General features: G+C 36.3%; 1 protein-coding gene across 1 annotated transcript; it reads left to right on the forward strand.

Moving 5' to 3' along the window:
- The first annotated feature begins 2,434 nt into the window (after positions 1–2,434).
- On the forward strand, positions 2,435–12,472 carry pcyox1l (prenylcysteine oxidase 1 like). The gene is made up of 6 exons (XM_077224742.1): positions 2,435–2,731; positions 2,810–3,016; positions 4,698–4,872; positions 8,647–8,858; positions 9,872–10,012; positions 11,713–12,472. Exons 1-6 carry the CDS (start codon positions 2,638–2,640, stop codon positions 12,372–12,374), a joined length of 1,491 nt encoding a protein of 496 aa, XP_077080857.1. The 5' UTR covers positions 2,435–2,637; the 3' UTR covers positions 12,375–12,472.
- Positions 12,473–14,060: the final 1,588 nt, after the last annotated feature.

Below are 14,060 nucleotides of genomic sequence, written 5' to 3' on the forward strand. Positions count from 1 at the left end.
ACAAATGAGAGAGAAAAAATCCTGCTTACTGAATTATTTCCTCATATAACACGAGAAAAGTGAAGACACCGTGGCCTGGTTTCACAGACTAGGTCAATTAGGACATTTAAGTAGCTTTTATAAACGTGCCTTAGAAATAAACATTACATATGACATATTTTAAGAGCTCAAATATGGGCACAAATGTGTACTTTAACCCAATAAGATTTATTTTTATATGTATTTTGGGTGAAAATGTCCATCGATGGAATGAGTGGCCTGTATATTTCGACAATATTTCTTTATTTATTGTATTATTTTAATAAGTCTTTGAAATGTCACAAATGGTTTAAATCAATAAATAATGGTTTCAATTTTAATAATGATTAATGTATTTTAATCTACTGTAACCTTTCAGAAGGGACATTTCCTGGACATGCATCAAGTCAAATCACCTATCAGGTTCCTGGCACTGGTCATTGTGATTTTTAAGAAAATCCCTCTTAATCGTGAGCATAATTATTATTGTTTGGGAAATCAGTGTTCAAACAAAACCAGGTGGCTAAAGGGGAATTTCTCCCTGACCCAGAATTAACTAATAACTAACACACGATCGGACTGGAACACTAACCTTGGAAAAATGTAAAATATCAATATCAGAAGTTAAGTAAAACTACAACTCTAATTTCTCTACCAGATTTAAATTTGCTTAATTTAATTATTTAATATAATTTTTTATTTTGTCATTTTATTTATATGAATTGAATCTAATTGTATTTAATTATTCAATACAACTCATACAAGCTTGTGCTTTCCATTTTTAAGGGATTATACATATACATAATGCAGGGAAAATATTAATTATTGTGTGAATATGCTGATATATTGGAAGTGCATCATTTATGTTAGGTCCTTTTTTTATTATTATTCGATCATGTGGTACAAGTATTAGCTCTCAGAAAATTCCCAGCTCGCAAGTTGTAATTACGAGCTCTACAAGAACTTGAACCCTTTTTACAAGTTGAAATCCTGTAATAATGATAATTACGACATGGCGTGAACGGAGATGTGTCGAAGTACTCCTTTAAATAGGACACCAACAGCCATTTGTAGTGGTGTCCGAAACCATAGTGGACGTTATTGAGTGCACTCATTAAATCCCATAATGCACCGCAACAATGAGTGTGCAACGGCTAGAGAATACCCATAATGCACTGTGAGAGTCGTGTGGAAATGAATTCATCCATCCATTTTCCAAACAACGTAATATAATACAGGTATAAATTCCGTTTTAATTGGTTATTAAATTGTTTAAATAAGATGTAGTTCCATGACAGAGTTCAAGATAAATATTTGCATTACTACTGGAGCTGCCAGTTTGGTAAGTTTCAAATGATTATTAAACAGCAAGCACAAACTATGCAAAATCTGCAGCTCTTCCGGCGCATTGTGTCCGCATCGTTTTCATTCACTCCTTCAAGTGGAGTATTATTAGTGGAGTAATGTAGGGAATAGTGAATAAAGGTATAGGCCAGATCTTATTCAGAGCTGCGTCATCTTTGATTTTTTCACAGGAATGAAAGCGAGGCTGTGAGGCCTGCAAGTGTTTCGTAATGTGTTTTTGGATAGTTCTTCTACTGACAAAACATTGCAAGAATATCTTTATATATATATATATATATATATATATATATATATTTCTACTTTGTATTATCCTTTACTTTAAATTGCAAAAAAAAACTAATTAACACTGCTGTTTTGAATACAGTGGCTACAAGTTCAAAATGATATCTTTCTCTCTTCCGACTGCCGTAATCTCTATCTTTATTTTTTTCCTCTTTTTGAAAGTTGTGAAAACACTATTGAGAAGTTTTTCTTTGTCTATTTGAGAAAATGAGAACACAAAAAACATGTTTAAAGCTTTCTCTCATTCACAGAATTTTACCCAACTGTGGCTAATTCCGCTTCTGAGAAAGTAGGAAATGTAAAATTTACCTGACAGATATCACCTGACTCCTGACTGAGAAATCACACCTGTGAGAGCCCTCTTTACTGTAAATGGCTATTTTAAATTATTTTAGCCATCTTTTAGGCATATTTCTGTCTGTCAATCACCTTAAAATGTCTTTGAAAGGTGGTGGTTTAAATATATGCCGTATGATTGAAGGGACTGGACGGTCTAAATCTGTCACTGAATTTGCTTTTATGGCTCCTTTTAACTTCCAATAAAAACTAAATCTAATCAGTTGGTTTCAAGAAGCCCGTTCCATCTCTATGCATCAAATGATCCCTGTTGAAAGAAGGTTTCTCCTATTCCGATTGGTGAGGCATTTGTATCGCTCCGATTGGTCAGGAGAGAGTCTCTGTTGCTCTGATTGGTCAGAAGAGAGTCTCTCTTGCTCTGATTGGTCAGAAACGTGCGCATGAAAGATCATGCGCTCTTGTTGCCGGTGGCCAATAGCAGACATTTATGAGTATAGCTTTCAAGCTACATTTATCAAAATCATCAGATATTTTGCGTGTTAATTCCTTTTTTTCTTTTCTATTACAATGCTGAGAAGAAACGCATAAAGGCTCATGCATTCATTTAACTGTTAGCTTGAATGCACGTGCATCCTCTGTTCATGGGAAGTAACGTTACTATCGGTTGTCATAAACATGAATCAGTATCTGCTTTTTCTTCTTTCTTGTGTGCATGTATTGGCGGGTTCGGATTTTGCAAAACAAGATGGTGCCCCGCCTTCTAAAATAGGTAGGCCAAAAAGTGAATGATGTTAATAATACGAGTTTTTATGCTGCAGTCTGAACACTCGTGTTGTTGTGTTTGCAGCGGTCGTTGGAGCCGGAATCGGAGGAACCGCTACAGCGCATTTCCTCAGGCAACACTTCGGGCCAGAAGTGACAATTGATGTATTTGAGAAGGGCTCAGTCGGTGGTCGACTGGCTACTGTTACCGTCAACCAGCAAGACTACGAGTCCGGGGGATCCATCATCCATTCCCTCAACCTGCACATGCAAGACTTTGTCCAGCAACTGGGTTAGTTATAGTCATATTGCTAATGTTGAATTTAGTTATTAGTGACTGAATTAGTCCTCCTGAGAAAACACTTCTTCAGTTGCTCATACTTCGAGTAAGTGGTTTGTTTTTATTCATTCTTTTCTCAGACCCACTTTACAGGTGTCTTTAACAACTATGCTCTAACATTTAAATTAATAATTTGATGCAATGCAATTATTTAGTTCATACATGTTTTTTTTACATTGTATTTATATATATTTTTTTTAAAACACCTGCATGTAATTACAGCTTTAATTAATTTTTGTAATTGCATCCGTAATTTCACTGTTGACCCACCCTTAAACCGACCCCTGACATTACCCGTATCACACCTCAATAGCAGCACAAGTGTTTTGCAATTCAATATGAACACACAATAATTACACTGCACTTAAAGGGATAGTGAAAATTCTGTCATTATTTACTCACCCTTGTGTCTTTCCAAACCTGTAAGACTTTCATTCATCTTCAGAACACAAATGAAGATATTTTTAATAAAATCTGAGAGCTTTCTGTCGCTCCATTGACAGTTCCGCAACTACCACTTTGACTATTAAAAAAGTTCATAATTAGATTGTAAAACTAATCCATATGAATTGAGTGGTTTAGTCCAAATTTTCAGAAGAGACTCGATCACTTTATATGATGAACTGATTTAATTTATACTTTTATTCACATATAAACATTGATCAGCGAACACAAAGAGAAGCTCAACCGAACCTGCTTGACGGTTCAGAACAAACCTCTTGCTGAAGCTCAAACTGCTGCGTAACACGAGAATAAACCTCACTGGCTCTCGCACGTCAAGAGAACATGCTTGAGCTTGTTTACCAAAACTGACGTGTGTGTTGATGAATGTTTAAATGTGAATAAAAGCCTAAATTAAATCTGTTCTCTTCAAAAAGCGATCAAGTCTCTTTAGGAAATTTGGAATAAACCGCTCAATTCATATGGATTCGTTTTACGATCTCTTTATGAAGCAGTTCTTTTTGAAGCATCTAAGTAGTTGTGTAGCTGTCAATGGAGGGACAGAAATCGCTCCGATTTCATATAAAAGATCTTGATTTATGTTTCTGAAGATGAACAAAAGTCATACGGGTTTGGAACGACATGAGGGCGAGTAATTAATGACAAAATGTTCATTTTTGGTTGAACTACACTGCAGAAAAATGCTTTTTTTACTTTTTCAACTATTTTTGTCTTGTTTCCAGTCCAAATATCAAACAATTCTTAAATCAGGACCCATTTACTAAAGTTGTAAAAGGCCATTAGATATTAAGTCTTGTTTTCTGGGGAATGATTGCTTAAAAAAAGCTAAATTATCTGCCAATGGGGTGAGCAAAATTATCTGGTTTCTGTTTGAATTAAGATTATTTTTCTTACCCGATTGGCAGATAATTTAGCTTTTTTTAAGCAACAACTCACTTAATTTTTTATTTATTTCCCCAGAAAACAAGATATAACATCTTATGGCATTTTACTTTTCTGGTAAATGCATCTTGATTTACACATTTTTAGATATTTGGACTGGAAACAAGAAAAGCATTTTTTGCAGTGTAACCCTTTAACATTTTTTTTTAATGCAAGTACAATTAAAGACACTTTCTATGAAGTGTGAGCCTGTTCTCTTCAATGCTCATCTCATGTCACCCGTCCACAGGGCTGAAGTACCGTAAGAGCGTGGCTGGGAAAACTGCAGTGTTTAACGGAGAGGAGTTTATTCTGGAGGAGACCGACTGGTACTTGCTGGATCTGTTCCGCTTGTGGTGGCGCTATGGGATCAGCTTCATCCGCCTGCAGATGTGGGTGGAGGAGATCATGGAGAAGTTCATGAGGTGAGCGAGAGGGTACAGGACGTTAACACCGCTTTAGGAATCCTTTTACTGACCGTTTATAATCTTTTAAATTTGCTTACGTTTATAATTAAGAGCACAATTCACCCATTTGCTCACCCAAACCTGTATGAATTTCTTTCTTGTGCTGAACACAGAAGATATTTTGAAGAATGTTGGTATCCAGACATATCAAAGGCTTGATTGTGTTTGTGGGGTGCATGTAACATGTGTTCATGCTTCGTTTTAAAAAAATTGCATTATTTTCACCTTTATTCTACACTGCTCGGTCCCTCCTTGTAAGAACGGTCTGATGGTTTCCGGGTTCTATGAAGCCAGTCCCTCAAAACTACGAAATGTGCTCAGATTGGTTAGCTGGCTCAGTGTGTTGTGATTCGCTAACCGACTAGTGCACGTTTTCCGGAAACGTCACGACTCTTACCTTTACCGGTAGCCTAGTTTGTGCTTTGGTGTATTATAAACGATGGCGTCAATAAAACCATACCAATTTGAGCCCGAATCAGACCCAGAGAATGTTAGTGAAGAGGATCGAGCAGAACCTGTTCAAGAACGGCTGTTAAACGACGTTTCAGAAAGGTTTGTTTTTTGTTGTTCTCTCATTACCTTTTAGATACGCTGTTATTTAATTGTACTAATTATTATAGTATTAAAAAAAATAAGCTTCATAAACAAGAATTTTATATAATCGTTCTAACAAATTATACTACAGTCCTCAAAGGGATTTTTTTTTAGTAAAGACTGCGGATCTATAGTGATTGTTTCTGACTGTATGGACTGTTACTTTTGTATTTTTAGAAGGATTGTAGCCAAATATCTGTCGCCAGAACTATAAACCCAAAACGAACACTAAACATCGGCTGCCAAATCAAACACAGAACCATGTTTAGCATGCCTGTAGATAAACAAGCATGTAGATAAACAATACATAAAAGCTCTAATCAAAGAATAATTTACACTAATTCCAAGTTCGCTGTTGAGATTTAAAAAAAGTTTGTAACGTTAGGTGTTTGTCGGATAACGTTAAGTATGAATGAGCATTTAACAAACCAGCAGAGCCAAACAGCGCTGTCATTTGTTTACTTCCTTCCTAATTAACAATACGAACTATTACAGGAAAACACATCGACGAAAAAGAAATCTTACTTACAGGTTGTGGCCCGTAAACAAATGCTTCTGTTTTTAAAGTTGGAACTGCTCAATCTTTCAGCACAAGCCGATGTGCGAATCCTGCATTGAACTCGCGAAGATTGTGGAAGCTTTCCTCCGTAAAATGTGCAGCACAGAGAGCGAGATTTGGGTCATAATTAACCATTGATCCCTAACTCCCGCATCCGTAGGAAGGCTCAACAAAGTGGACCTGCAACCGGGATGAAAATAACAGCGTTTCGACGACATTGCGGCGGCAACAACACTCCTATACCACAATAACTCTTCTCCAACGCAATATAAAATGCCCTCGCCCCTCTTATTAGGTATTCTCGGAGGAGGGGTTTAGGGATTAGTGACGTCAGCAACCCTGGTGGAATGTCGTGTAGTCCCTACCGGCTGTTTGCTGTAGTCCTTAGAAATTGATTTCTTTAAAAGCAAATATCTCCGTTTGCTTTGAACTTTGAGCGCTGTAACTTTGCAGATATTGTTTATGCTCAAACAACATTACACACTAGCTAAAGTTAGAAAAGTGAAATCGTGTTTTCCCACCCCTTTATATGTTATAATTACCACCTGAAACTGAGTAGCAATAGCAAGTGGTTTTGTCGGGCTGCGACGTAGGGCTGTTGCATTTTAAAGTGCCCTTATTATAGCCTACTATTTTAAAGATTCCTAATTATGTTTTGGTTGTCTCCTATAATACTTTTACATGCATCTAAGGTCAAAGAACACTTTATTTTCTCATAATATACATTGCAGCAACATAACCGAAGTTATGTTAAAAGATATTGTACAACTTACCGAAATCCGTATCATGTCTCTCATGTAATCGCTCAATCAGTGTTTCAACCGTAGAAAGACGTCAATAAAACCGCTTGTAAACAATGTCACGTAAAATCACATTTACCTCAGAAAAAAAACATATTTAGTGACCATAACTCGTTAGTCAGCTAGAAAAATTAACTCTAGAGAGGAGCATTTTGATAAATATATGCACCACGTTACATATTCATTATGTTCTTCAATATTTAATGAATGTTTGAATAAATCCGTGAAGTTTTTATGACAGCCACCATTTAAATGTTTATATTTTAAAAAACTAAAATTGGAGTAGACATATGATTATTTAATTGTAAAGTTTTTAACTTTAATATTATAAAAAAAACATCCCTTAGTGTAATGTATGTGTTTGTTTACAAATCAGTTAATTTTTCCATAAATCTATTTACTGCCATTATGAAGCTGTGAAGAGCCAGGATATTTTTTAACATAACTCTGATTTTATTCGTCTGAAAGAAGAATGTCATAAACACCTAGGATGAGTAAATCATGGGATAATTTTCATCTGTGGGTGAACTATCCCTTTAAGAACAAATTCTTGTGCATACGAACGTGTTGTGAATTAAGCAGAGGGTTTTTTGTTTGTTTTTTGAGAAGTTCGTTCGTGTGAACAAATACTAATAATCCACGCAATTATTAGTGAATGAAACCCACTATTTGTTGGGGCCTTTGAAATCCTTTTTTTTCTTCTTCAATTTTCGATTTTAATGGTTAAATTACATTTTAGTAATCAAGAAACATAATTAATTAAATCTAATGACTTGAAATCATGAAACTTATACAATTTAATAACAATTCATTAAAAGTTTGACAATAATGACATGTTTAGGGCCCTATGAAATACGTTTTCTTTTCTTCTAAGTTTTCTGGATTCCATTTTAATTGTTTTAATTAAATGTTAATAATCAAAGTGCATGTCTAATTAATACAATCTGTGAACTCATAATTCATAATGTTTAAAAAATATATTTCTATATAATGTTTTTTTTTTTTCTCCAGAAATTCTGTGTTGTGTATTTACATTTTTCCGGCAACAGCTTTCTCTAAGATCTAAGCAATAAAAGATAGATTTGAAATGGGTCTAAAATGATACAAAACACTTTTTGGTCTTATCAATATCTGTCTCGCCATGGCATGTTTAATAATAATAATAATAAGTTTTATTTATATAGCGCCTTTCCAGGGCTCAAGGACGCTTTACAATGAATGGAACAGAACAGGAGAGAAAGCGTTTGTTTACAATCGATAGGATACATGTCCCAACACTATTGAATATCTGTTTGAAAAAAATTGTGCAAATATATAATTATGCAAATTTGCTACAACCCTACATAGGTTCATGCAGGAAGTAAAACTGGAATGACTGACGACTCGTTTCAAGTTCAGGATCTTCTCTTCTTTCTTTGGGGACACAATGATCTTTTAAACTTTGGAGACCTTTTACAGTCACAAACAGCTTTATTAAGCACTGCATGAAAGATAATATTCGAAAAAAGCACAAAAGGGGCACTTAAAAAAAAAAGCCTTTTGATTATGTCCTCAATAGCTAATCCTGAAAAAACCTTGAAAGAAAGAGGCACTTCTTGTCAAACTACTTCTTGGGAAATTATCCAGTTGATGCATTCTCTGTTATTTGAAGAAAGAAAAATGAACTGTAGTGTTGGGGAACCTTAAAATCTGCAGTTCTGTTCAGTTGAGTAACAAGTTTTTGTATTTGATTTTCATTTACCAAATGAGCGTCTCACCATCATCCTCTTTTCCTGTCAGAATCTATAAATATCAGGCCCACGGCTACGCCTTCAGTTCAGTGGAAGAGCTGCTGCATTCTCTGGGCGGTTCAGGATTCATCAACATGACCCGCCGCTCTCTCTCCGAATCTCTGCTTGAACTGGGCGTCTCCCAGCGCTTCATCGATGAAGTCATCGCCCCCATCATGAGGGTCAACTACGGCCAGAACATCAGCATCCCTGCATTTGTCGGTACGCACAGCACTTTCTTCAGAGGGGTTACAATTATACATTTAGCTTCTCTTATTTTTACACTCTTATGAGAATTATTCTCTTCTTTTCACTTTCTTTTAATTCTAAAAGTGCGGAATAATAATTACATAATACATATTTGAAGCACAAAGTGTATATATAGCTAAATATATAGAGTATATAATAAACCTCAAACATTAAAGGGCTAAAATCTAAAGGTATCTTGTCATCATGTAAATATTGCACCAAAAACATCAGTTTAAACGTCTATTAAATATACAATGCTATTCAAAAGTTTAGGTACAGTGTTAGTATTATTTTTTGAAAATTTCGCATTTTTAATGCATTAAATTTATCAAATGTGGCAGTAAAGACTTTGTATTAATATATTAAGCAGCTATTAAGCAACTGTTTGAACATTAACATGTCTTTATCACAGGAATAAATTACATTTTAAAATGTACTCAAACACAAAACAGCCATTTAAAAAAAAATACATTTAAAAAATATTTTGAAACATTGTACATTTTTATATAATAGTTTTAATTAATTTTGTGACCATGTATGTGAATTCTTAAATGTAAAAAAATTAAACAAGCTTTCTTAATGTTTTTTATTTATTTTGCTGAAATGAATGGGTTTTGGACAGAGTTCTAAAAGTTTATATGGTATATGACATCAAACTGTTTTACATCAAAGTCTTCATGATTTGGCACTTTTAATACCGATAACACTTTATTTTAAGGTGACATGGTTACGTTACTTCATGTATTTACTATAGTATTAACAGTAAATGATTCATAGTTTCAAGTAACTAACCCTAAATCAAACCCTAACTCAGTACTTATTTGAGGAAGTGCAACCTAACTACATCACCTTACAATAATGTGTAACCTTAATATCTTATCAACAGTAGAAGAGAAAGTTCTGCATGATCCTGGAACAAAGCATATGTTGGTCATGTTAGTGGTCTTCTCTCCAGCTGTTCTGACGTGTGTGTTTCTCTGTGACAGGTGCCGTGTCTCTCGCTGGCGCTCAGGCCAATCTCTGGGCCGTGGAGGGAGGAAACAAGCTGGTTTGCTCAGGACTGCTCAAACTAGCAAAAGCTAATCTCATCCAGAGTCCAGTTACAACCATTAGCCTACGATCAACAGGTATTCCACGTGACCGTTAATTTAAAAAAACAATCTCTGAAAACACATGATCATGTTCATCTGGACCTCTAAAGGTGTGTTCATACTGACTGGCAAAAATACTGTTCTCGGATCTAAACTTGAATGTGTGAAAAAAGCGTAGAAAATCACGTTTTTGTCAAAGACTTTGTCCTGATCGGATACAGAACGATAATCAAAACCTATATGGAGTAGATCGAGTCCATCAACACCCGAAAGCTTTACAGTCCTGCACCTCTTCATGGGTTTCGACATTTCATTCAGAAAGTTTTGTGACTGCACGATTCTGGATGTTTGGAGAATCATGTTTTTGTTTTGTTTTTTTAAACCGAGATCACGATTCTCCCACAATTCTGAACTGACAACTAAACAACATAACATGTCATTTACTAGAGGTTCTGACAAAACGTTTAATTAATGATGAGTGAATTATAAAAAAAAAAAAAAAAGCAGTTAGAATGAATGATTCAATGACTCGCTCATAAATACTTCTTGTTTCAGTACTGGATGAATCAGCATTTTTGAACAAATCTCTTGAATGAATGATTCAATGGCAAATACATTGTCTGAATCTGAAATCGCCCCCTATACCCTCAAATAGGGCGTTATTTGAGGGGACAGACATTTGTAGTGATGTCCCAAACCATAGTGGACGTTATAGAGTGCACTTATTCAATCCCAAATTGCACCGCAATAACGAGTGTACATCCGATGTACGCTCAACGGCTGTCTGGATTCGCTCACTCGTCACATTATTACTTTTAAAAGGTGATTTTGCTCTATTTTGATCTCTGCCTTAGACATCAGTGTTTATATTCAAAATATAAACTTTTATACTAGTACTTCTGTGAAAATATGAATTATTGTAACACAGATTCTGTGTGGTTGAAAAGACTGTTTGTGAAGCTGTTTCATATCTATACATGACCACTGCTCTCTCTGGATCAGTGGCAACGCAAACACTGTTTGGTTAGATTTAATAGACACAGAAGAATCGTTTTACGACTAATCATGCAGCTTTATTTGGTGATCACATTATCTTACTTGTGCGTAAACAACTTCTATCCAGTGTTGCCAACTGTTTTCACAGGAAAGTAGCTAAATCCGGCCCAAAATGTCGCTTGATGACGTCATGCTTCAATTAGCCTGTTCAATTATGCTTCTAATCCGTGCTCACATATGTCCAATAAAGCTGTGCTCATTTAGATATTTTCTTTCAAACAGCAGAACGAATATGATGTTTGTTCAAAATGTCACTAGCACAAACTTTTTTTGGGGGAGAAAGGGGCAAAAAAGTCTCTTCTTCTGGGTTACGCAGATCTTCTTCGATTGTTTTTGGATCAGAAGATTCTGTACTATTTCAGTAACAACAGTGAAAACATGGATTGCCTGAAATTTCTGTCAATGGCAGGAAAGTTGTGTCATAAATGATGGAAAATCTCGCCAATGGCAGGGGAAGCATTAAGAATTTTTAAGAATTACGTTTTTACACATGGCTTTCTTCTCTGTGTCTGTGTGCGTTACAATGCAGCAGCGCATTAGTTCAGAACGGCGATTCACTTACCTGTACAATCAGCTGTTTAAAACATTCACCGATCCATTTTATAATGCCAGTGTGAACGCACCTTAAAAATGTGGTGGTCTTATTGAACAATAACTAAAACTGCAGTTTGTTTCCTCAGGAGATTACCACCAGTATGAGCTCACCTACGACTCTCCAAATGAAAAGACATCGGAGCTCTATGATATTGTAGTGGTAGCAACGCCTCTCCAACAAAACGTCAACTCCGGCATCTCATTCCAGGGCTTTGAGCCACAACTCCCTGAAATGACGGGCTCCTACCACCAAACCGTGGCCTCCATCATCCACGGCTACCTAAACTGCTCCTACTTCGGCTTCCCCGACCCAAAGCTCTTCCCGTTTTCAAGCATCCTTACCACAGACACTCCCGGCCTGGTGTTCAACAGCGCTGCCAGCGTGTGTCCCGTCAACATAACCTCGGGCTTCCGCAGGAAACAGCCTCAGGAGGCTGGGGTTTACAAGGTCTTTTCCCCAGCACCTCTGGGGAAGAATGAGCTGAAGACCCTCTTTAAGTCCTATTACTCCGTGCAGGTCACGGATTGGTTGGCTTACCCTAGTTATGGAAGCACACAGGGATTGCCACCGGTGGAGCTGCACGATAACTTGTACTTCCTCAATGGAATCGAATGGGCCGGAAGTGCGATGGAAATGAGCTCGGTGGCGGCTAAGAATATAGCACTGTTAGCATACCATCGCTGGAACAGACAACTGGAAATGATTGACCAGAAAGACCTCATGCACAAAGTGAAGACAGAACTGTGACGCATTCATCACATGACACTATGGAATTTAACAAGGAGGATTAAACTTCACACAACACGGCGCATGTCTTGATTAGTGGTCGACCGATATTGTTTTTTTTTTGACGGCCGATGCCGATATCTTAGAGAACAGGGTGGCTTATATAAAGCTGATATTTTTTTAATATATATACTCTATATTTATTTTAATCAATATTTAATAAATTAGAAATAAATAAAAAAAACACCTTAAAATAAACATGCTTATACTTTAGATGGCAGCTTCATGAATCTGCAATCCTATTACAGTATTTTCCATAAACTAATTGTTTAAAAATATATGAACAAAAAAAGAAGTAAACACTACTCAGCACGCAGTAGTCTGGTGATTTCCTGCGATAAGATATGAAACGATATGAATATGACACAGTGGACAACTGGATATAGCACAGCATATTTTAAAATGAAGGATTTCAAGTTTTTCGATCGTGTTTGTGAAGCTGATCTTCTGTTCACTTCACACTGACCGACCGTCACTCGCAGGAACACGTTTATGAGGCTACAAACGCACACTTCACAAGACATCACAGCTGGATTCGATTAAATCTGCAAGGTTTGTGAAATTAAATGTTTATTAGATATTCAGAGATTTGTTTAAATGATGTAGATGCGCATTTGCTGAATGTTGACGGTAAATGAGAAAGTATTTTAGCCTGATTGTCTGCCTTTTTCTGTTACAAATAATGTAAAGGCTTTACTTTTTCACCCAACATTTTACTACCTTTGTTTGCCAGTTCTTTCTAACACATTATTAGATATGACTGAGAGAGATCGTGATTCGTAAACTAATGAAGACGGAGAATGCGAAAGCGCTGTGTGATCAGGCGCTGCCATTCTCAGTGCCACCCGTCAAAATAAAAGTCTGGAGCGCCGTCAAAATAAAAGTCACGCTTCCAACACATCGGTTAATCAGAAAAACGTATCGGCCTTGGCGCTATATCGATCGACCACTAGTCTTGGTTTTACTATTTTGAAGCTAAAACAGTTGCATGTCTGCCAGATGTTTGCTGAACAGGAACAGCAGTGCGGTCTGGGGCTAAACGCTTGATCTTTAATGTGTGGGACGTCTTCTCCATGACTGACTGACTTCATGGAAGAGTAATTCTATTGGCCTATTTGTGTATTTTATGTTTGCTGAAGAAGTCTTATGCCCTATTCGGGTGGGATTAGTTCAACAAGGGTAGATGGAGTAATAATGTAATTTTAACACAAGACTACTATAATATTAATGACCAATTCGCACAGGATTAGAAATCTCAGTAAAACTATCAGAAGTGGGAGGGGTAACTAGAATAACTCGTCATTTGCTTCCTGATAACACGAGCGAAAACGCATATAATCTATATAACTAATATATTACAGTTAGTTCCGGTCGAATGATTTATTTATTAAATTCTGATTGGATTCTGTTGGTAATAGGCACTTACCTAAAGCTAAAAGAAGTTCAAGTGCTTTCGAACTTCTTTTTGATCTGAATGGTGTGTGGAAAACACTTGAGTTTTGTCCCACCAGTAGAACACAACTGAATGCTTTTTCAAGCGCCTCCATACTTGAAAAACTGTGGAAAACCACTTTTAAACAGGAAATGGCGGAATATTTACGTACATAATTGGGTCAATGACTTATAAGGATATTCAGCAGGCCAATT

Source organism: Siphateles boraxobius, unplaced genomic scaffold, assembly GCF_051911475.1.
Source record: "Siphateles boraxobius isolate OS27281-9 unplaced genomic scaffold, OSU_SipBor_1 92, whole genome shotgun sequence".
NCBI classification, from domain to species: Eukaryota; Metazoa; Chordata; class Actinopteri; order Cypriniformes; family Leuciscidae; genus Siphateles; species Siphateles boraxobius.

Bases quoted from the DNA above. Each gene is read 5' to 3' on its own strand.
- pcyox1l (XM_077224742.1), top strand. From the start codon at position 2,638: ATGAATCAGTATCTGCTTTTTCTTCTTTCTTGTGTGCATGTATTGGCG. The intron at 2,732-2,809 runs GTAGGCCAAAAA...TTGTGTTTGCAG, and splicing joins TGCCCCGCCTTCTAAAATAG to CGGTCGTTGGAGCCGGAATC. The intron at 4,873-8,646 runs GTGAGCGAGAGG...TTTTCCTGTCAG, and splicing joins ATCATGGAGAAGTTCATGAG to AATCTATAAATATCAGGCCC.